Source organism: Atractosteus spatula, chromosome 4, assembly GCF_055471065.1.
Source record: "Atractosteus spatula isolate fAtrSpa1 chromosome 4, fAtrSpa1.hap1, whole genome shotgun sequence".
In the NCBI taxonomy this organism is placed as follows: Eukaryota; Metazoa; Chordata; class Actinopteri; order Semionotiformes; family Lepisosteidae; genus Atractosteus; species Atractosteus spatula.
This window is the reverse complement of record NC_142709.1, coordinates 72523606-72547666: the sequence shown is the minus strand read 5'-3', so window position 1 is coordinate 72547666 and position 24061 is coordinate 72523606. Positions and strand designations below refer to the sequence as shown.

Here is a 24061-nt window from a genome sequence, read left to right as displayed (position 1 = left end):
TAATCTTGCTGTAATAATTCTGACAACGTGAACAGCACGAATGCATCGCACACCAGTTCGTCCCCACTGGCGTACATTTTCAGCTCACGCGGGGCTGTGCAGGGACCACCCGTACTTGAGACACGCCGCAGCTTCCCGGCAGCACGAGCGCAGCGGGGCTTACCTGGGACAGGGTGGAGTCGCTACAGGCCTTCCTGGCATCCTGCGGAAGAGAGGAACAGAGCGCCAGTGGCCAGTCAGCTGCAGGGAGGACTCCTTGCAGGAACAGCTCATTAGGAACAGTCCGCGGTTCCACCCGGGCGACGGAGAAAAGCCCTCGCCGCAGGGACCGACAAGACCGCCCCCCTTTCCGCTCCTGCCCGAGCCGCAGCGGGACGCCGGCGGCCTCACCTTGATCTGGCTGCGCAGCTGCTCGGCCTCCTGCCGCAGCTGCTCCAGCTCGCTCATGGCGCCGTCCGCGCGCGCTGGGGGCGGGGTCCGCGTCGCTCGGGCGGCTGCTCACCGGCACCTGCGGGGGAGCACAGGCCCGTCAGGCCAGGAGAAACACTCCTTCCCGGTCTCGGGGCACGGCCGCAGAGCCCGCCGGGACAAATCCCAACAACATCTACGCTATTCAATACCTCATCGACGCCTTTATACCGTATTTACCCAGATATAAGACGCACTTTTCAACCCCCACATTGCAGGTGGCCTGCAGCTTATGTTCAAATAGAAATGAAACACAAATTCGGAAGCTGGTCTGGCCGGTGACTGGTTCCGCCGGAGTGCTGAACAGCTCTGAACTGTGACAGACCTCCATTTTGCTTGGCCCCGGCCTGTTGTTGCAATCTCGTGATAAAAAAAAAAACTTTCATATTCATTTTAAGTCATCCAAAATGAACAAGAGATCGCAGTACACCTCTGCGTCAAAGAGGGAGGCGATTCTGTGCGCTTAGCGTCAGGCTGGGAGGCCGTTTGTAACGGACAAGCAGTGCAGAAGAAGATGAAGGAAGAGCTCTCGCCTGAAACGAGTTTTAGAGGAAGAAAGGGTGGTGTTTATCCTGGCATTACTTATATCATCTTTTAAAATCCGCTCCCTTTTCCTTTATTTAAGCCACTTTTATTCAGAAAGGCATCTTGTCCTTTGTCCCCAAACTGTTTCATCTGACTGAGGCACTTATGCACAATGATGATTTCCTTGATTAAAACCACTACGCTCCCAGTCCTCCCTGTACAGGTGTCTTTCTGCAACGCAGCCCCTGCCCAGCGGCAGAGAGAAAGGCCAAGACGCCTCACAGGGACGGGAGAGGAGGAGGAGGAAGCAGCGAAGAGTAGTCGCTCATCACCTTGTACAGAAGCCAAGCGGCAGGCAGGCAGAGGCCTGGCTCGCTACCCCCCGTCAGAGCAGAGCCGCCGCCGGCCCAGGAGACCAGTCTGGGCTGGGGCTGCCACCTGGCTCATCGTGCCCGCCGACGTCAGAGCGCTGGCAGACGCGTGACTGCAGATCCAGGGCAAGCCGGCGCCAGGCGCTGCCCAGCTCCTTCGCCGCTAGGCCGGGCGGGGGCTGGACAGGAGCACATGGCTGAGACCCGGGGGCAGGAAGACGGAGAGTCTGGACCCGGAGGAGAACAAACTCACTCTTTTATGGAACGAGGGGACTGGATGTAAAGGAAGGGGGTTAAAATGCCATCTGTCTCCGCTCAGACTTTAATAAATACCCAGTTCACTCACACCGCAGTTGTGTCAAACATGGTAACTGGCTTTCAGAAGGCAAGGCTGTGCTCTGCTGCGAAGTCTGTTTTGGTTTTGCTGGGCTGCAGCGAGTGGGTACAGTGCCTTTGCACGTCACATCTCACCCACTTCTTTGCTTACCCTTAGAAACAGGCCTTAATCGTTTCAAATAAAGAGGTCGATTTGACATTTCTTATCACAGAACTGAGAGATATGCTCTAGTTTGTAGAAGTGCTCAGGCTGCAGCCTGGACACATCCGGTGTTTTCTGCAGAGGGAGCGAGCGGAGGAGGAGCAGAGCCGAGCGGGGACGACAGCGACGTCGTCCTGCTGGACCCCCCTGTACCCCACCCACACCCCCGAGAGGCTGACCCATTCGCTCCCGGCGCTGCTGAAGCACAGACCGACAGCTAACGAGGTCCCAAAAACACTTGAGAGAAAAATGTAAAAAAAGAAACTTGGTTTTGGAAGTAAAAGTAGTTCATACAGGATACGGGATGGCTATTTGCACTACAAATGGAACAAACAAAAACAGGCTGGAGAATAATCAGGATGCCTTTATATTTCTATATAAACACTGCCACCCTGTAAACAAAAGGGCTCTCATTGGATTGAGCCTACTCCCAGCACTGTCAGCTCACATACAGCTTCTGCGTTTAAAGAACAGACGCTCTGGGAAGCTGGTCAGCATACAGACTTCAAAGCCCCGCCTCCACGCCCACGAGGGGCACCAAGGCACTCCAGGCCACAGAAAGCAGCCGCAGACAGGAACAGCCGCAGGCCTGTGCCCTGCACTGAGCTTCACTCCCGCTGCCTGTCGCCCTGCCCCACTTCTGCAGCATCATAAAGGGACAGGCAAGTGGACATGACCTTGGTTTTCCGGGTCACGCTGCTCCTCCTGCCTCTGCACTCTACTTATCTATGGTGGAGGGGCTTTCGACAACGCAGCCCCACAGCAAAAACAGGAAATGGCCCCGCCCCCACCCGAGCCCCGCCCAGTTAAGCCTGAGCCCCGCCCCCACCCATGCCCCACCCTGTGACAGCCGAGCTCCGCCCCCTACCCTCTGCATACCCAATCAGCACACTGGAATCGGTGTCCCTCTGCCACCAGTCAAGCTCAGTACCAAGGCTTCAGCTCCAAAGTGCACGCACATCCCCCTCCTTCAACCCTGCAAAACCTCTCAAAACCTCACCGGCAGGTGAACCCCAGCTGGAGAGAAATGCACGTCGCTCACTGGGGTCACGAGGATCTGGCCTGCCCCTGCCTCCACTACTCCTCAAGAACATTAAGCCAAAGACTGGCTCACTCAGCACAGACATGCGGGCGAGGTCGCCTCGTGAACAAGGTCAGGCCGCGGCCTCTGAAGGGACAGTTTATCGCAGAGCGCGGGAGCAGCAGGATCCGCGCCAAGGGCGAACGAGCAGCAGAGCTGAAGAACGAGCAGCCGGCAGAACCAGAGGCACTGGGAGGCACGTGACCGTGAAAACCAGTGACCTCGTTCGAGCAATCTAGAGCTTCTTCTGAACTTAAAGAGGAGAATCAGGTCAAAATCGGTTAAAAGGGATGTCCCAAGATCAAATGCAACAATAAAAATAAAAGCTGCAAAAGCTTAAACCGTAGATGTCTTCGTCTGATCATATAGCACAGTCAGAATGACCGACGCATTGCTCAGAAACTATTTCCTGTTTGTCATGGAAAATGAAGACAAACAAAAACCAGACCACAAACACACAGAACTCGAACTATCCACTCACATGGATTTCCAACACATGAATGTTGACAGTCCATCTGTTTTAAACCCGGAGCACTGCTCTTCACAGCCCTACTCGAACACCCATCTATCACCACCTATTCCTGTTGTGCTACAGGAGAACTTGAAACACGAGCTAAATTTTCCAAATGTCCTCGGATTAACGGTTTATGTGAAGGGCTCTTCAATTATCGGGAGCAATTTTGTTACAGCACAGAATGTTTTTTTCCCTTAAAAATTAAAGACTTAATTAGTAGGCTATATTTAGAAATCTAAATAAGAGATAATGTGAAGAACTTTGCCTAGTTTTAAATTGGAGTTCATGAAATCACAATTCTCAACTAAGCAGAGTGCATCGTTAGCACAGCTACATGTATAAACCACGCTGTCTTCATGAGTGTAATCATGTCATTTAACAACCACTTTAATTCCTACGTCTACACACATGAAGAGACACCTTCTAGCCAGTACGGAAAGTACCACAACAATTTGAACATTATACCCAATTGGTGCCAGAAGAGACTAAGGAAGAATCTCATTTTATTTCTGCATTTTCTGCACAAGTCAAATCAAGCGGCAACAAAAACTAAGATCAGGGGTTCCAGGGAAGAGATGCGCTTGTTAGTTCAGGACTCCGGAGTCTAAACTAAACTGCTTCAATCCTCAGGAGCAGCTTTTCTGCACACTGTTCTTCTTTTCTTGCCTGGTTTGCAAGCCTTAAAAAAAAAACAACCAGAAGGATATGAGAAGGATACGCCGGAACTCCACAGGGAGTTTACCTTAAGACCATCCAGGCTTTTCTCAAGCAGGGCACTAAGTGATGGAGGGGTCTGAAACTCTGAAGGTGAGCTTTACTGCACCATGTGCCACATACAACTAACACACTGCCCAATGGCTAGATGCATTCTATACAAACTTTAACCAAAAACATCTTATCTGGCAAACAAAACACTTTGCGAGCTCCCTTTTTTCATTTAAAATGAATGAGATGTCCTGATTTCTTAATCAGGCTTCGCGATCCTCTCTCCAGTGCCAGTGGAGTCCGACCGGTCAGAAGGAACATGTCCGCACTCATCTGATCGAAACCAAACTGCGCCGCAGTCCGTGCCAGCTGGGTTCTTTTTACAAGCACAGCAGTACAAAGGACCTGGAAACACGGCCTTTTCTGACTGCAAAGGTTTTCGCGACATGAAAGACTATTAACTTGTCGTATGTGGACCTAACAGCTCTCCTCTTCGCTGTCCCAGGGTTCAAACTCAAGAGATCCCAGGTCGGATCTGGACTGCTGCTCACGGCCATCGGGAGCCGGCGGCAGGCAGGGGGGGGGGGGGCAGCTCTTTGCAACGAGACCCCTGTGTGGCCGACGAGATCAAAACCGATCACCCGGGAATCCGGGGCCACAAAGGAGGAGGGCCCCCGTTAGCCCTTTCCTCACCCCCGTACCCCTCCGCCACAGAGGGAAAGCATCAGTCTAAAAGCAAGAAAAGAGGATCTGGCCCCTTTTCCCCCCCACTTCTCTCCGGTCAGGTTGCGAATGGAACTGGGAATCTCTCTCCCGGTGGGAAGTGTATTAAACACTGGAGCAACGCGTCACCCGTAGGCAAAGGACCGCTAAAGGCCCGACCCCAGATTGACAATGTACCCCTCAGGCAGCAGGAGGGCCTTGGAGACGGAAACTTCTCAACCATGTGCGCTCGGCTCAGGACGAGCGCTCCCTACACGTCAAGTGCGGAAGATTTCAAGAAACAAGATGTGGGAGGCAAAAGATTATTTTGCCAAAAAAAAAAGCTTCAGAATCAGCTCTACCTATCATCAACACCCCTCGTGCGAGAGGGCGGGAGGGGTCAACAAGCTGGAGGCTTTTGCCTGAACCCCCTTCCTTTGGGGGCAGCGAGGAATGAGGTATTTGCACCTTTAAGTGATGTGAAGTGGATGTTTCTGTGCGCATAAAACACACCCGATTGGATCTCCAAAACACATTTCTGTGAATGAAAGGTATAATCGTATTGTACTAATTGCTTATAAACTTTTAGTGCCTGGATCATTCATAACCTGTCTTCTGGGTCACTCGTGACATGATATCGGGACCGCCAAAATTATGACAGCAGATTTGCCCTTTGACCTGCTCAGAGTATTGCACGTCAACTACTGAATTTAAAACTCTTTTGTGAAATAAAAATGTGGTTCTCTGCACCACTTTGAAACATTTTACGCCGCCACTCACAAACAACTGGCATATATGTGCGACGTCTGAAATGAGAATAAAACCGTCCACTGCAGTTCCTTTACCGCACTGCAAGTACAGTCACAAAGGGCCCGATCTTCCAAGAAGCCACAACAGATCCTAGATGAAGCTGGAGAAGGTGGTTCCTAACTCCAGTGAGACAGATGAAGCCCATTATAATTAGAAAACAAACAGGCAGTGTAGTATTAAGGCAGGGAAAAAAAAAGCTAGAGGCTTTGATCTCGTTGTTTGTCCCGAGCGCTGCCCACATACATCATAACACACTCCCTCTGAACGCTTCTTCAAACGAGGGCGGGGAACAGGAAGGAGTTCCTCTGCCATTTTTAGCCTAAATGATCCCAGCGCCGAAACTCACAGCGAGCACCGTGCAGGAAGACGCAGAAGCTTGCTTCCTGGCAAGGAAGGGAGCAAAACTGGTACAAAATACTGACGCCGGGGTAGCAGATCTCTGGGCACAGTGTCACACACGAAGGCCGAGCTCCAAGCCAAAGATGAAAAACATTCAATTTCCTGAGAAACGAGCAGAGATACAGCGTGAAAGTGACCTGACTCCGAAACGAAAGAGAAAGCAAGAGTGAGGTCTTTGTTTTGGCCACAACAGAAAGGTTACTGTAGCAAACAGGCAACTTGTAAGGTTTTACAAAAGGAAGTGAAGAACTGTGACAGGGCTGCAAATCCCCCCTGCAGCTGGAAGATGATGAATCAAATCTTTTTAGCCAAATTTTTAAAAAAAATTATGGTTCAAACCAAAATAAAAGTGTGCACAAATGTGAGAAAACAAAAAAAAAAGACTATTTCAGAAGCATACAAACAGACAGGCAAGGCACCCAGGGTATGATTCTTTGGGCAGAACAGGAGGCACTTCCTTACACAAAGGGTGGGGGGAGTGTGGAACCAACAACCCAGGCGTGTGGCTGAAGCCGATACCCAGGCTTCCCCGAGACTCGTCATCGTCGGGCAAAAGCACAGGTTAACAACAGCAGACACGGGCGGAGCTGGATGAGACCCTCAGGCCGATGAAGTTCTCGGGCCGAGAGGGCAGAGTGTCTTCCCCCTCGAGCCTGTAACCCACCCCGCAGCGCCCCAGGCCTTCCAGGGGTCCCCCAGCGCAGTTCTTCTGAACTACCCCAGTACCAACGGCGGGGCAGCGGCCTCACACCAGTCCAGGAGAGAGCCGCGATCAACGGGCAGCTCCGTCCGCGAGTCGACCCAAGACCTCTGCCCACCCCAGTTAACCCCTCGCTGTCGGGGTCTACCCTGGGTTGGCCACACTCGACCACTTGGGACGATGTTCCCCACTGCTCAGAAACCGACAGCTAAGATTCCCGGTGTGAAACTGAATTGTTTACCATTTCGAGGGAGTTCTCCCGTGGATTAAAGGGGTACCCACGATGAGGCCAGCGAAGTGTGCAGAAAAGCAGACCCACATGACCAAGGTATGACACACTGTCGTAGCTCAGATCCTGGCTTGAATTAAGATGTCTAATCTCCACATTTACGCTTCACACTCAACATGCCCCATCTGTGACAAGCGCTACCTCTGAAACGACTTCTGGTAGCGATTAATTAGAGCTTGGCGTCTACCTGGTCAGGTGCACTGGCCGAAAACGACGGTTTAACGCGATTTAAAAAAAAAAACAACAACAAATCTGCCAACACACTTCGGCATCTGTAAGCGCTGGCTTCTCTCCGATTATAAAGAAAGCAAAACGATATTATTTCCGAGACAGAGCCGCAGCCCGGAGACGAGACTCGCCATCATCAAGCGACAGCGCAGATTAACGAGAGGCGAGCGATACAGGGGCGTTTAGGCTTAAAGTCCCCCTAAACGACCATGACAAAGCAGAAAACGGCACTTTTAAGCCCCGACGGCGCTACAGGATTCATAAGTCGGCACTAACGCAGGCAGCACGAAACCCGCAGGCCGGACGGTAACCTTGCGCCGGGGCGCAGCCGGCTCCCGGCTCCCGGCTCCAGGGCCCGCAGCGAGGGCTGGGAAGCCGGGAAGCCGGGTCTCGGCTCCCCGTCCCGGAGCCTCGGCCCCGGCCCAGGCGGCCCCGCCTCACCCGAGCCCGGGCCGCGCAGCTCGGTCTGCGCCCCGGGGGGGCTCCGCGCTCCCCCGCCGCCCCTCCACCGAGATATAGAAGGAAAAAAGGGTTTAAAAAAAAAATCCACCTCCTGGCGCTCGTTTCGCTGCCCAGACCGTCGCTTTTTCCCCGGGAAACAGCGCCGCGACCAACCCCGACTAAGGACACCTCCCGGAGCCGCACGGAGAGGGAAGGGAAGCGAGCGGCGGCGGCGAAGACACCAGCCCTGCCCCTCCGGGCCGGGCCGGGCCGCTCTCGGTACCGGAGAACACGGGGACGAGCGAGCAGTTCCTACCTCCTCCCCCCCCGCCCGCGGCCGGGTTATTTACCTGCGCTGGGCTCCGGGGGAGGGGGGGGGGAGGAGGGGCGAGTCTCGGCGATCTCCTTCTCCACCGGTGCGCCTCCGATCAGATCCCACACATGGCCGCCGCCGCCGCCGCCGCCGCTGCTGCTGCTGCAAAGGGGGGATTTATAATTTTTTTTTAAAAAAAAAAGAAAAAGAACAAGACGCTTCTGAGACTTTGTTTTGTTTTGTTTTGTCTCGTTTGCTCGTTCGTTCCCTCCACCTCCCTGCTAATTAGAATACGGTGCAGTTTTTCCCCCCAGTTATCGATACGGGCGAGCGCGGATTTAAAGGGCCAGCCGCACCGCGTCTGCTCGCCACACCCAGGCAGGCGCAGGGCGCACGGCCGCGGCGCACACGCGGGGAGGGGGGAGCCCGGGCGGGGACCAAATCAAAACTCCCTCTTCCCCGCCTGTCAGTCTTCGACACACACGCACACACTCGCCCTGGGCTGCTCTGGGGGGGGGGGGCACTGCGGGGCAGATGCGCGCCCCCCTCCCACCCCGCAAACCGGAGTAGGTTGTGCGAGCGCCGCCCGCACCCCCCCCCCCCCCAGTTTCCTCGCTAATGGCACAGTCCGGCGGCCGCCTGCAGCAGCAGCAGCAGCACGGGAGCCTGAGACGGCGAAAACAGGAAATCGGGTGGGTTTTCCAAGGAGGAGGGAGGGGGGGCCGAGCGCACCCCCCCCTCCCCGGCAGCGGCCGGGAGTCCAGTCTACTCCCCGGCCTGGTCCTGCCGCAGCCTGGCGCGGTGTGGTAGCAGGACTGCTCCCCGCCGTGGCAGTGGAACAGCCCGCAGTGATGGGGAGGAGGAGGAGGAGGGAGAGAGAAGCGTAGCTCTCGGGCTCTCTCTCCCTCTCACCAGCTTTCCTAGAATATTGCCCAATTTTAATTTTAATGGTGTGGCATTAAGAAAAGGAAAAAAAAAACTACCCTTTCCTGCGTAGGCTGAAACGCTGTTCCGGACAAAATACAATAAAATGAAAAAAGATTTATTTTACCGAGTCGCGCTGTTTTGACGCACGTGTCTTATTATTTAAATGTATTTATTTTTTTGCTCCGGGGGCTGGCTGTTCATGGAACACCTGTGGGGACGATATAATAATTGATCATATGCACGGTTGCCATTTGTTATAATTCGTCATATGCGTTTATCATATATGATGTCATTTGTGCTGTGTGCTGGTTGGGAGAGAAATGAATTAAAAAAAAAACGAATCTGCTACCTACACAAAAAATAATCCTCTACAAAACAGAACTACTGCATCATGGCTGCTGTTACATGTTAGGTGAGACCTAAAACTGTAGAGCCATTATCATATGGTTGAGACGTGCTCTTCTAAGAAGAATGGGTTTGGCGTCACTCCTTCCAAAGCTATAAGGCTGTGCTCCGTCTCTCACGCCTGCACCAGGTACTGCTGGGTCCAGAACCCGTGCACCACCGCAGAGCAGCCCCTGGATTCAAACAAAACCAGTCACAGCCTCCGGATAATAACTCAGGGGGGAGGGGAGGGGCCGGTCCGTGCGACTGGAGTGGAGAGACTGAAAACCAGCTCAATCGCCAGAAAACTGCAGCTCAACCCCGTCCGCTGTTGGGCACACAGGCTCCACTGTGTCAGCCCTTCATGTTCCACTCTCCTGTGGTTCCCAGCCCTGTCCCGGAGGAGCACGGAGCCTGCTGGTTTAAGGTTGAGCTCTACGCCTCCACTGTTCGTCGATGACCAAGCTGATCCACTTGCATGTTCAGACTTTCATTCAAAGTTTCTTCGGTCAGTTTCGAGTGATTTCAAGGAAACCGTACACAGCCACTTCCCTGCCTGATGACCGTGGTTTCGGACCAGTTGCTGAGGAACAGACACAGGTGGGAGGGACACTGCACCAGACACGCCAACAAGCAGCTCTCTTCCTTCTGCAGAGGTCCAGTTGGTTACACTTCAGTCAACAAACCGTTGAAGAAGAAGGACCGTTCTAAAGCCCAAGGCATCGGTACCGGCTTGATAGCAATTACAAATCCCACCTGACCTTTCAAGAGTTGAAAGCAAATCGACAAATACGCCGCATTTAGAAAACTGACACCTACGCGTCTGCGATTAAGAGCTCAGCCGGAGCAAAGATTCAGAAGAGACAGCGCTCCCCCAGGCACAGGGCAGAGGACTGCTGCCTCAACACAGCTGTTCGCCACAGAACAGGCCGGGAGCACGTCACCGTCTCCGGTCTGCCAGTCTGTACTGTACACATTACTTAGCTGGGGAATTCAGTCAAAGTTTTTGAATCAATCGTTTTTCATGTATTCTTCCACCTACAAGATGCTTCCCAAGTTCCCTCTCTGGCAGGCCAAGGCACTCAAGAGAAGAGTTGTTGACCAAGCCTTATTTTCTTAAATGTTTACTGCCTTTCTTGCCTATCTGCTTTAGCAGCCACAGCGTGGATCACAGCCAGGGAAACCATCTCTGGCCGTCAAGAGTGGCTGCTCTGGAGTGCCACACGCAGTCAGCGGCTGACGCGCACTATTCGCTCTTTCCACGCTGTGTGGCTGCCTGAAGGGCGCCCCCGTGGGGGGAGCGACGTCAGCGCGGCCCGTCTTCGTGTCACACGGATAACCGGCCCCCCAGAGCGCTGCAGCTGTCGACAGGAAGAGAGGTAACGCTAATTAGCACCATTCCTCCAGCCCGAACCGTGGGGATGGGGGGGTGTGGGGAGCGGCGCTGGGGTTCATGCATAAAAAATGCCCTGCGCCCACCAAAACACAGACAGCCACCAAGCTGGGGGATTAAAACATTCATGAAAACACCTTCAAAGTTCATCCTTCACAGCACACGGCACTGACGTGCTGCTGAGGCCTTTTCAGGATGGTTTATTGCCTGGGCTCGGAGAGCGGCGCTGGAAGACTGGGTGAGTTGCTGTAAGTGTCCAGACCATTTCTGCAGATGGCTAATGGGCACTGAATTCGCCAAACTCTTGCAGCACTCTGCGAAACCTTACAGTACATGAAGCGCTCTGGCAGCCTAGTCCCAGCCCAGCGTCAATTCTGCCCTTCTGCTCGTACAAGGTCATTGGAGCTCTGACTGGATAATCCCACCTATCACTTCTGTAACATTCTGTTTGCTTTTTCAAAGACCAATTTGTCTGAAATTCAAGTGCAATCAGGTTAGTTACTTCAAAGCTCCAATCAGAACATCATTCCATTTCCCTCCTGGGATTTCATAATGTGGAAAATATGACCAAAATAAAAACAGCCTGGATTTCCTGCTCAGGCAGAAGAGCACTAAATATTTCTGGTTCCTATCCTAACAACTCAATGATCTACATTCAAAACACAACAGGTTTCAGCCCGCTTCTCCGTAAAAACAGAAAGAGAAACCTTAACACCCTTCCCTTCCTCCGCCCTCTTGCCTTTTGCTCAGAAACCCTCACTTCAAAATCAAAACAAATATTTATCTAAACGTGTTTTTTTTAGCGTAAGCTTTTAATTAATAAACGTGTTAACATTCAACTTCTGGCTCTTCCGGCTTCACTGAATATACTGCGAAAGATCTCCTTTCCTTGTTTCAATATCTTTTAAGTTGTGCTTTTCCCTGAACCGATCTGTTCCTTTAAGATGAGCAGCACAGAGATTCAAAGAATATTTACCCCTCTTGCACCTTGGGTGTAGAATAACCTTAATTTGAGCCGGGGTCTTGTACGTGACAGCAGGAGGAGACAGCTGATGCATTTGGTCCCCCTCTTCTTTATAAAAGGATTAAGTAATTAAAAATAGGAATTTTGTTTTTTCCATTAGGAACTCATGAATTGTTAATGCCACCAATAAAAGTGAACAGTGGGGATGACTTCCCCTCATCTCTGCAAGAGCTCTGATCAATGATGAAAGGGGCAGGAGCCTCCCATGTTTTGTTTTTCAGGATGGGGATCAGATGGGATGCAAATTTAATTTGGAAGATGCTTGTGGCTGCTGTTAACCTTTGCCAATGTCCACAATGCACACTTCAAATGGAACAATAAATAATAATAATAATAATAATAATAATAATAATAATAATAATAATAATAATAATAATAATAACAACAACGATCTTGTAGGGATCTTAATCGCATCTGCGTTTGTGGTTAGTAATGTTACTTTTGCCTTGAAAAAAGTTTCCAGATGGTTTTTCTTAGTGCCTGTCATGGTGCCGTCTAGGATAGCTGTGTGCTCAGAAGGCTACAGATCAGGGCTGCACCCCACCCACAGATGCTCTGCAGTACTTCAATACGACAAGCTCCTTCATGGCAAGACTGAGCCGGCTAATTGTCTGCTAAAGAGCTGAGCAGCTGGTCATCACAAAACGCAGAAATGAAGCAGACTGAAAGCAGCACAGGTTCAGCAGTCCTGCCACAGTAAAAAAAAAAAAAGACTATTTTGTGCAATAGGTTGGGGACTCTTATTCACAACAGGATACATTATGAAAAAAACTGTAGCTAGAAATGTGTCAGACTGTTACTTACTCAATGTGTCTTTGGATTGCTTGACAAGTTGTGCAAGTGTTCTGTTTCTTGTCAGAGTTGTTGAATAAATGCGAGCAAGGTGGCTGGTAGCCTCCCCAGTCCTACATTTCTGAGGATTTAAACAGGAAGAGACAGAAGAGCCACCAGAGGGAGGTACGAGAGGACCACTGGTGGCTGAGGAGCTGGGGGGGGGGGGTTGAAGTTGCCATCTCGGGGATTATTGCTGAACGCCTCTAAGTCAGACCAAGTAAAAGCTAGAGAGCTGGCCAGCTGAAGCAGTGGCTCGTCTGCTGTTCACAATGAATGCTCTTTTGCAGTAGTAATCTTTCACACGGCCTACAGTTTTTGAGCTAGGACCTCTGGACTCAGCGTCCTGTGATCTCGTCAGGGAGGGACCCCGCCCCCCCGCCCCCATCATGTTGAACTGCGTGTCTTGCAGTTTTATCCTCTGGATGCAAGAAGTGATGTAAACAGCTGAAAGTCATGTTACGAATGGGCCTGTACTTAGCAAATCGCTGCCGTTAATCAAGTCTGCCACAGAGCCGCTGTGCTGGTGTGCAATGTTAGCACTTGGTGGTGACAGTGCTTATTTCAGGGGAGAAACGGCAATATTTCTCCAACAGCTCCCAGCAAAGGAAGGTGATTTGAAGGAATGGAGAAGTGGAACTCGGCTCTCGTCTAGTGACGAGAGTTGCATGCTTCTAAGGAATGTACAAGGCAAAGCATCCAATCAGAGCAAATTACATCTTCTAAACGAGGGTTGAGACGTCAATGAAAATGTCACAGTTAAACACCCCGCAGTTATCAAAAACAGGTTAGTGCTCAAATCAGATTTCGAGTCTTATAACAGCATACCTTCCAGCAGAACAAGTTTGCTTATTTTTATTTCTACCGAGATTTGAACACTGAAATCCAGTAGTACTATCTGGATCAAGGCGAGCCTTTGCATGTCTTCAATGGGACATTCAGGTGATCGTTAAAGCTACATGAAAGTGCTTGTGACTATATGCTTTTTTGCAGCCTTCAGAAGCAGAAATTAAAAGCTTAAAGGACAAATGGTTTTCATTACTTTCAGTGGAAGGCAGACAGATGGTCTGTCTATCTTTTGGGGAGACAGAACCAGAGAGCTCCCTGACACATAAACCCCAACCTGAGCGGCAGGCCATCACATCAGGCTGCTTGTACCGTGGGTCACTAGTTAAGACACAGGAGCAGTATTTACAGGTTCAGCGACAGGCACTGGAAAGGGATTAGCGGTTCACTCAGGGCTCAAACAGCATTCTCTGTTTCGGGTTTTCTACACACAGTACACTGAAGCTGTAAAGATGACCTTGAAGACAACAGAAATACTGCACAAGGAACAAAGCACTGGCCTAACTCTCACCAAAAGTGTGCGTTTTTCACACGCGGAGCCCTATTTAGCTGAAAGCGTGAGGCCTGTGTAAAATAAGAAATATATTTTGTGTTGTGATTTCTGCTGTTTACTAGAAAATGTCAGATTCGTGTGAATCTTTTTTCACAGCTACCTGAGTGTTACTGCCCTACACAAGGTAAAGCAGCTTTTTAACTGCTACCTGCACTGGACAAAGGAACATGCCAAATGAGCAAATGTTTGCTTGCTACTGTAACTCTCAGTGCCGCTTATCTAGACTTTCAGGAAAATTAATCATTGCTGAACTACAGGGCTGTATGCCCCAGAGTGTGAAAGAACAAGAAAGTTCATGTACTGTATGGAAATAGCAAAGTCTTAAGGTTCACACACAAATCCTCAATTAAGCCACAAAAATGCTGGGAAAATACAACAGAGTTAATAATTTGAATAGGCAAATAACTGGAGGAAGAGGTTTTTACTGGAAGTTTTAATTCTGTATTTCATTCCATCATTGCTTCTACCTGTAATCAGTTACATAGAGTACTCAGCAATTGTCAATGAAACTTGATTGACAATACATAATCAATGAAAAGATGTGTTTATTTTTCCTGCTTCTACTCAAGTAGTTAAGAGTTGGTTTTGTCTGCTTGTCTGAGCAATGCAAGAGCTACAGGAGGGCATGACTGCCAAATTTAACATAACAAAGCCTCCCCAAAAAGCTTGATATTGTGCAAGGCAGTAGCTGCTGGCTACTTTCACAGCTTCACAACAGAAAGCTGAGCTGCCGTCACCAACTCTAGCCTCAGGAAAGGGGAGCAAACTCAGTCTGAGGGCGTGTGCTAGCAGTATGAAACTGACAAAGGCAGAATCTTGTCTGCAAGGATGCGACACTTTGAAATGCATGGTCTGGCGGGGCAGTGTGAAAGACGTCTGTGTGCTCGTGCCAGCAGGAAGAGCTGCTTGACAAGAATTTCTTCTGACGTTGCAGGATGTTGCCTTTCCACCTGACAGGTAACCCAGGGGACGTTATAGATAGATAGATAGATAAGACTTTATTGATCCTGAAGGGAAATAGTATGTAAAATGATGTATTTGAGTCCTCGGGGCCGTTTTCCAAATGTAGCCTGAGCCCCTACCATTGGGACTTCCTTTGGAAATGTGTGTTTTCTTCTTGTGAGCTACCTGGGTTAATGCTCCCGACCGCACAGCCTGGCTTCGCATCACTGGAGTGCTGAAGTCTGCCAGTCCCCCTGATGCGCTAGCCACATGCCCTGCTCCCGAGATAAAAGAGGCCGCCTTCGGCCTGAGCCGCAGCTCACAGGCAGACCCCTCGCGGTGACCCTCCTGAGAAAGCAGGGAGCTATATCGGGAAGCCTCTTTCAAACTGCCCACGTGATGGAATAACAAAGTCTCTTTCCTAAAAGCCCAGTGACGTCAATGAGAGAATGTATGAAGCCTCCTGTGCCACAGTGCAGATTAGACGTGTGATATTTAAAAATGTCTGGTTTCCAGAGAGCAGTATGAGGGCTCAGCTGGGACACTTATCACAGCTGCCACCAGAGCTTCCCCTCTAGATGCTCCTCTACACTTTTCTCAGTAATAAAGTTATTTTTTAACTCATTCAGACTACCATTAACATAGAGGTGTGGCAGCTCCCCTTAAACAGGTTGTAATTACAGCTGACCTGCCACTAGAGGCCACTAATAATAATGTTAATAATAATAATAAAAATAATAATAATGTTGCTTTATCAGCCCTATACAATTTCTTGCATTAGGAATTCATCTTTGCGCAGACCCCAGCTTGCTCTCCATGAGACACACAGACAGGGAGAGAAGCTGGGGGTCAGAGCGCAGGGTCAACCATTGTACACCACCCCTGGAGCAGTTGGTGTTAAGGGCCTTGCTCAGGGGCCCAACAGAGTAGGATTCCTCTACCGGATGGATTTGAACCGGCAACCTTCAAGCCACAGGCGCAGATCCTGAGCCACAGAGCCACCGCTCCGCCCCACTACCTGGCCTCTAGACAGCTTGTAAATGGCCACACAAGAGGGAATTGGTTTGCTGCTCAATATTGTTCTGTGTCTCTGTATTGTGTATTGACCTATAGTCGTATATGTTGTACATTTATGAACTCTTGATGTGCAAGACAAGTTCCCTTAGGGGCAACAGAGGTTAATTCAATTCAATTATTTAATCAATTAATACTTAATTGGTTTAGGAATGCGCATCCACAAGACGTTACAAGATGACCTGCTGCTCAGATTGAAAGGAGGCCATCAGGCCCCCTGGTTGTGAGTAGTGAGTTGGGTTGAGGAACTCATCCAGCTGCTTCGTGCACGAAGCCACTGTAACGGCTTCAACAATGTGGCTGGAAGGTTTGTTCCAGACTCCTACAACTCTCTGTGGAAATGCACACCTCCTCTGTGCGTCTGTGCTGTAAATCCACTCCCTCTTGTGTCTCACTGTTGACTCTGAAGAGACTCAGCATATTGATACTCTGTTCCAAAACGAAAACACAGAAACTGTCTCATTTAAGATTCTCCGATGGTCCTTATTATTCCTTTACAGTTCAATCCAGAGGTTCCCAGTACCGGGGAGTCCGGCCTGGGCCAGGAGAGTCCACTGCTCTCGAGCCAGAACCTGAGGCGTGCACTGTCACATGGATGTGGTTTTCTTTCATGGAAAGACAGCAGACATGCGACTCCAGGAGTAAGAGGACAGGTCTTACACATCTCTGCAAAATGCTTCTCTCACTCTGCTGCGTCTATTCCTCAGGCCCGTCGGACTCTCAGAGCCCCGCAGACACGCCCACGAGGGCGGCAGCTCCCACACTCCCACACGGGCCGCGCCTGAGTGCCGGGCGAAGTGCATCCCCTCCGATGTGTGAAGCGCCGCTTCAGCATCCTCTGGGATAAGAAGCGCCACGTAAATGCAATTAAATGAATAAAATATAACTGGGATCACAGTTGTGAGCCGCCGCAGTGACGCTCGTCTGCGGTTTAACACCGCGCGTCTGAGGCTGTCCTTGACAAAGACAGGAAGGGCATCAAATACAGGCCAAAAAACCGTTTAGCCAGATATTTCATTCTGAAACGATCGTTTACTCGTCTATAATCCCTTTTCAAAGCTTTGCCTCTTCTGAAGCCGTTTTCCTTAACTCCACTGCTCTACAAAACAGAGCCCAGCTCGACTTCCAGCAGAGGCCTCTTTCAACAGAAGAGGCAACGAGAGGAAACGTTTTTCTGTGCCTATGAATGACTTCACGCTGCTAAAGACTGAGACAGTCAGATGCTCATGAACATGTCGAATGACATTTCTCTGTGCCTAGAACCAGCTGTATCCAGATTTCAGGCCACAGCCTGAAGCGGCACTCTACAGACGTGAGATGCATCACGTAATGCAATAGTTGCAAGTAAAAAAAGCTGCAATAATCACATCTATGCATACATATCATATGGGGAGTGAGCCATAGCATAGTGCGTGAGCCTTTGGTCCCAAAACTAACAGGCTGTGGGTTCGAGTCCCTGCTGCAGACACTGCTGCTGTAACCCTAGAATGAGTTGTTTAAGCCAGTGGCTCCAGTCCTCCCAGCTGTCTAAGTGTGGCCGGGGGGTCCCTGCGATGGACCTGTGACCCCTCCTGGAAGGGGTCATGCTCTCTGGTCTGTTTAATGCTGGATATTCCCGTTACAGCGCTGGTGGGTGTGCCGAGATATTTTACGGTTTGTTCCCTGTCAGTTTTTCTATTGCACGCTTACCATCTTCAAAATGACGGTAACACCACATCCTGGAAATCATAAAAGTAGCTTCCACCAACATTAGGCATGTCTGAATGCATCATCTTCAGGTTGTTCTTCCTTAAGCGAGGTTTATGCTGCCAAGACGAAGGTACTTTGTGTGCAAAGAAGGACAACATGCTGTTGATTGACTGTTAACTTTGAGCTACTATCAAGCCAACACAGTGTATGGAGCCGCATTAGGCCCTGTAGTAGCTTCATCCTCGCCAGACCCTCCAGAGCGGCCCACCCTTTCCAGCATAACACTCAAATAAGAATCCACTGCAAAATGTAACCTTGGCAACGGCAAAAAAAAACCTGCCAGTCAGAGTCTGATGGTCAGACCCGACTAAAGACAAAATTAAAAATTAAAATACCACTCGTTCACGGATTTGGTCTTTAAAAATGAGTTAATAATACCTTCAGGGACTCCATGGCTTTGGGGCTTCTGCCTTCTTAAAAATCGGTTTCTTTTTTCGGCTCGTTTTATTACTCTAATCTGTCTTTTGTCACAGGCTGCTCTCTGCAGTTGTGGGTTCAAGCCTGGGCCCCGACTGTGAGCAACTACACAAGACCAGCTACAATACGTGTGTGACTACCAGGGCTCTCGGCGACACAGCGCCCCGTGTGGCCGGAAATGCGGCGATATGTCATGTGGTGGGTGAGGGACGTGCCCCTTCCCCAATCAGCGTTGACCCTGCAGGTAGGGGGGCGGTGCTGACTGTGACGTCTGGACACACGAGTGGTTCGACGGCGAGCGGGAGGAGGGGCCTTCACCGCCCCAGTCGCCCCCGTGTGAGGTCACAGGGACTGCAGCCGTGACGCCAACAGAGAAAAAAAAAGACATTCGGTTGTTCTAATTCAGGAGGTGAACTCTTGCCACAAACTGTGCACCTACTATTTTCAAATAGTTACAATGCACATTCTGCTGCTCTTTATTTCCTGATGCATGAAATGGAATTTAGAACTAAGACGCACGCTGCATCATATTTGTCCGCCCAAAAAATACACCCGAACAGAACCTGCATTGAGCTGTGTTTCAGATTACTTTCAAAATTCAAAATCGCCTTCTCTGCTCCGGCAGGCACTCGGCTGTCCCGCTCGTTCTCTGCAAGGTTTAGCTTTCCTGCTCCACCGGGAAAGAGCAAAGATCACAGAAGCGCTGGTCAGATTCCTCAGCTCTGAAGCTCTCTGCCCGCAGGCTGGCAGCTCTCCTCCAATGGCTCAAAACCAGTCTCGGCTCCTAGAGTCTGGACAGAGTAGTTATGTAGCAGCTAAGTGACCTCTGTAAAACACTCCCGGACTGACGAGATGCACTGGTGCTCTCGGATTTGATTTGCATCAGAGTGACTTGAATGCACTTAAATGAATGCCCCTTAATGTATACACGGCTTTCCATTTGTTATTTCCCAAAAGCTTCCGGAGGGTTTTTATTTTTTTATGAGATTGTATTATAAAATGTTAATCCCGGCAACGGTAATCCAATCAATCAGGCAGAAACCGCCCGTGTTGAACACGCAGGGAAACGTGCACAGCAGGTCTCGGATGAGATGCCAGTCTTAAACCACATCGTGGAAAACGTGGACCAGGGCGTTGTACGATTTCTTGTTTCTCTGGGCTCCGCTCTTTCAAAAGAGCAGAATAAATAATGAGCTTTGTCGTCTGCTGTTAAGATTCAGCTCCAGATTCTGCTTTGTTATCAAGAGCTTGAGGGGAAAAAGAAGAAGGGGGGGGGGGGGGGTTGGAGGAGAGAAATTCAGCACTCTGGGGGAAAGAATAGAACATCAATAGCTTGGTTTCTAAAAATAGATGCGGTCGAGGCTAAAAATAGGCTTGCGGATCCAAGCAGGTAGCCTGCGTGCCTTCTCAGCCGTCTTGGTGCTGCTCCCTGACAGATAGCCCTACATGCGAGCGTCGTAGCGCTGAACCTGCTTTGAAAGCGCAGAAGCGCAGATGCCAGGTCTGACATCACCAAGGCGCCCAGGGGCGAGAGAAAGACGTGAGCCGGGGACTCGTCTGGAGCTCACATTAATGCCCCGAAAAGAAGTCGCAGTCAATCGGAGCGGATACATGCCCGTGTAACCCCCTACTCCCGCGAAACATGATTTATACACGCGATTTCTTTTTTTTTTTTGGTGCTTACATTTTTCAAGCATGAGCCTGTCCTAGAATGACATCATATTCGCTGAATTTGCGACGGACATCCTCCGCAGGCACACATTACACAGGGCAAGACTGCAGTACACATGTACGCAAAAAAACAAAACAAAACATTGACAAACCGAGGCGAAAACGGGCAGAAACACGACATGACAGTGTGAAGTGTGCTGCAAAATTGTAATTAAACGGCGCTATCCCATCTTATTGATATACGCACGCGGAATAGGACTACTGCTGTTTCATTACACGCACTCGTTATAAAAGACACATATATACTGCATATGTTACAGCCTAAAAAGGAAAAAAAAATCCGTGTTTTATCTACCAGACGCATCTCCAGGGGTGGTTGGTCGTTGCCCGGGCAACTCTCGCAAATGGCAACTGACGTCACGTAGGTAGGAGAAATACCACCCAGCGCAGAGCTGTCATCCATAATGGATAATTCAGAAGGGCCCCACTTGAAGAGCGCTAATGTGACTCAAAGTACACGAGTCTCCCCCCTTGCCTGCCCCCCCACGACCCCTTTTTCCCCCCACAGATTACCCAAGAGTTCAGACGAGCTCGGGCTAGAGATCATGCGCCTTGTTCTCTCGGCCCGGCTCATTTTAATCTGCCGGCTCCCCATTACGATTCGCAGAACCCCCCGGGCAGCTGCTCGCCTGACTGCTGGCCATCGATGGATAATGCTGAGCGTAAAGAGCCTCATTTTAACCCGTCAGTGCATTACGGAGACGAATCGTATAGCCTGCCCTTTCGGAAGTGCTGCTGCAGATTTGCACACGATAGCATGCTCTCCGTTTACTAAATAAACCAGTTCTGCTGTGTGTTAGCTGAATGCAGTAAAACACAGGGGTATTTAGACTTTTGTCCTCATGACCTGCATCCTTAAGGCTTTAGACATTTTTACTTTAACAGTCCACAAGTTTGTAGAATCCGTACAGTGCTCTGCTGTAGACCATACCTGTCTGTTTGCAGACTGAGAGCTTTCTTTTTGGCTTGAGATCACCCTTAATTCCTACAGGGTTGACAATGGTGTAGTTAAGCACAATGCCCAGTGTGGACTAAAGAGATACAGGCATGTGCCTGGATTTTATTTGCTTTAGTTACTCAAATGCACATACAGACTATGGTAGACTTCAGGGTAACAGAAATTAAAGACAAATGTCCTGTTATCTGTGTCCTGTTTACATTCATTATTTCCATAACTCCCCCAGAAGGGTTTTATGTTTTTATGTTTGATGAAGATGTATTTCAATTTAATCCAGGCAACAACACCAGTGTGCCAGAAAGGCTTTAGATAATGTTCTCAAAAAAGGTTAATTCTGAATTTTCAGGGTAATGAATGTCTTTGGATTGAGAACTGTTTAATGGATAAAAAACAGAGAGGACTGATGAGGATAAATGCCCAAAGTGGGGTGATGTAATTAGTGGAGTACCCCAGGGGTCTGTATTAGGACGCCTGCTCTTTGTAATTTATACTAGTGGTCTAGACTCTAGTAAAGTTAGTCAATTAGTCAAAGTTGCAGATGATACCAAAATAAAAGACAAGCTAACACTGCAGAAGCTGCAAAAAGAAATTAAAAAGGACAAAATTCAAGACTGAACAAACATCTGGTGGAAGACATTTAATCCAGACAAGTGTAGACTGTTACCAGCAGGTAACAGAAACATAAAGAAGAAATATAATAATGGAAACGTTCAGCTTGTAGAAGCTTAGACTTAGGTTTTTATGCTGAAACATCATTTTCATATCACAGTCAACGAGGGTAACCAATTTCTAATGCAAACTGAAAGTTTGGATGTATAATTAAATGTGTAAATTTTGAATTAAGAGATAGTAGTTTAAATTCAGATATATCTTAGAATATTGCATTAAATGTTGGGCAGCACAACAGACACAACACGGTGTTCTGCTCTGGAAACAGTACAGAGAGGAACAGTGAAGTGTGTAATGTACCTTCTCCGGCTTAAAGTAATGTTATACGCTGATTGAGAACACAATCCCTTAATCATGAGTAGAGAAGAGTACAGGAGTTCTTTGTACAATTGAAGTATTCAACTTTTTCAAAAGCTTTAACAAAGTTAACACGATCAAATTCTTCAGAATCAACAGTGAACCACAGACTAAAGACCACAAGGGGAAACGGTGTGGAAGTGCATTTAAAACTGAGAACATCGGGCACCTCTGTGCACAAACGGGTGTGGGAGCGTGGAGCCAACGATCCAGCCCTGTTGTTGTTGAAGCTGATGCCCTTGTTTCTTTCTAGAAGTGCTGGATGAGATCCTCTGATCAGCTACCAGCAGCCAAAAGAGCTGAATGAACCAAACGGCTTCTCTTATCTGTCACCTTTATGTTACTGTTTTCCCATATTCAGCGCATCATGACATCCTTACCGATTACTTAGGAAAGACGGTCATGGTGGTCAATCATCCTATCAACCAATCAAGCAGTCATTCGGCAAAGATTCATTAAAAAGAGAATGCAATAGCAAATATATGGCCTTTGTTCCTGAAGGAGTGGCCCCTGATTTCTTGTTTTCAATTTCAACAGCTGTCGTACAGGTGTGTCACTCCATCAGAAATCTAAGCCTGAGATATTCTTGACGCAGTTCACCTTCCTACATTGCCGACATGACCGGATGGACAACCACATGAAGCACGCACAGGACCAAAGCACATTCCCGACGGCAGAATGTGTTGCTACAAGTGAAATATGGTGGAACATAACCAGAAGGTATTTTGAAAGCACTGCATTATTGCTAAATGTTGTGATTCATTCATTAGTTTTCATTTCAAATGTTAAAATCGGAGGAACAGTCACTCCCTCCTCATCTTCCACCCCTTCCACAATAGCCTTAATGATGCTTTAAACTTCCAGCTCGTTAAAAAAAACAAACTGTTGCAACAGTAATGAAGGCAAGGCTTGTACACAGGTCTGTAAACGGGTCCCCACACTGAGGAAATATCCATACGGATTCTGGCAAACTCAGCAAAGGCCTTTGTCAGCGGTGGGTGTGTGAGCTCCTGAAGATGCTGCAGCCTGTAATGGAGTTCACTGCCCGTCTTTGTTCTGTACTCCTTGATCGTTCCCTTTCTTTCCTTGGTGCCATTGTTGGATCACAATGGACACACTGTCATTGTCGACTCTTGGGGAAGTGTCACCCCAGCACAGCAATAAGGCTGTGTTTGTAGTGGGGAGAGCACACAAGAGCACGCCATTGTAACCAGACTCGCTGTGGCGCCCAGGTGCAGAGCGTGTGGTTCCTGTCCGCAACAGCACTGCCAGTAGCTGGGAGTCCGGTACTTCTGGTAAAGATCTCCAGCCACAGAGGAAGAGTATTCGCCTGAAGGACTTAGAATTGTGTGATTTCAAAAAATGTTTGTGGAGTTGCTTACAAAAATATGACATGTCTCTGAATGTGTAAATTTATGACAACAGCTCAGGAGTTTCCATTCATGCAGATCTTCATACCCGAAAAACAACAACAAAAAAACGCATTAAAGAAATTAATTGTTCAAATTCATCTTGCATTAAATGAATACTAAAAACAGACAAGGACAAGTCCAGTCCAATACCCCAGCAAGCCAATCTTATAATTATTTCCTGATTAAGAAAAACCTCTGAGTACAGAAGTATGAAGTACAGAAATCATTCTGGTGGACAAGACAGTCAGGAATCATATCTCATACTGATCAATCAGCAATCAATCAGGAATCACTCCCTAATCTCTCTCTCTCATACCAATCAATCAGTCAGGAATCACTCCCTTATCTCTCTCTCATACTGATCAATCAGGAATCACTCCCTGATCTCCCTCTCTCATACTGATCAATCAGGAATCACTCCCTGATCTCTCTCTCTCATACTGATCAATCAGGAATCACTCCCTGATCTCTCATACTGATCAATCTGGTCAGTAATGTCAACCTCCACACCTCAAAAAATCACTATTGGAATAACTGGCTGCCCCCTACAAAAAGCTCTTCATATACATTTATAATGTATTAATATGGTAAAATAAATAAATGTGATGATAACAACCTCTGTTGTACACTGATTGCATATCAGCTACAGGACCCTAATCCTGACCACAGCCTGAACAACACCCCAAAACACAGCTAGAAACTATGAGATA

At 48.9% G+C, this 24061-nt stretch overlaps 1 protein-coding gene across 7 annotated transcripts in view; it reads right to left on the bottom strand.

Annotated features, from left to right (window-relative positions):
• The window catches only part of LOC148837193 (guanine nucleotide-binding protein subunit beta-4), a 36654-nt gene that overhangs the window by 10518 nt on the left and 2075 nt on the right, over positions 1–24061 (bottom strand). Inside the window, exons 1-4 of one of the 7 annotated variants that reach the window (XM_088913584.1) lie at positions 19909–19926; positions 8122–8243; positions 391–508; positions 164–202 (exon numbers count right to left, since the gene is read on the bottom strand). In XM_088913584.1, coding sequence (XP_088769710.1) covers positions 164–202; positions 391–447 — 96 coding nt within the window. In that variant the 5' untranslated portion in view covers positions 448–508; positions 8122–8243; positions 19909–19926. Of the gene's footprint in view, positions 1–163; positions 203–390; positions 509–1325; positions 1345–7054; positions 7494–7880; positions 8247–19908; positions 19927–24061 lie in introns of those variants that run through there. The other 6 variants (XM_088913582.1, XM_088913586.1, XM_088913583.1 and 3 more) reach the window with 6 other exon arrangements.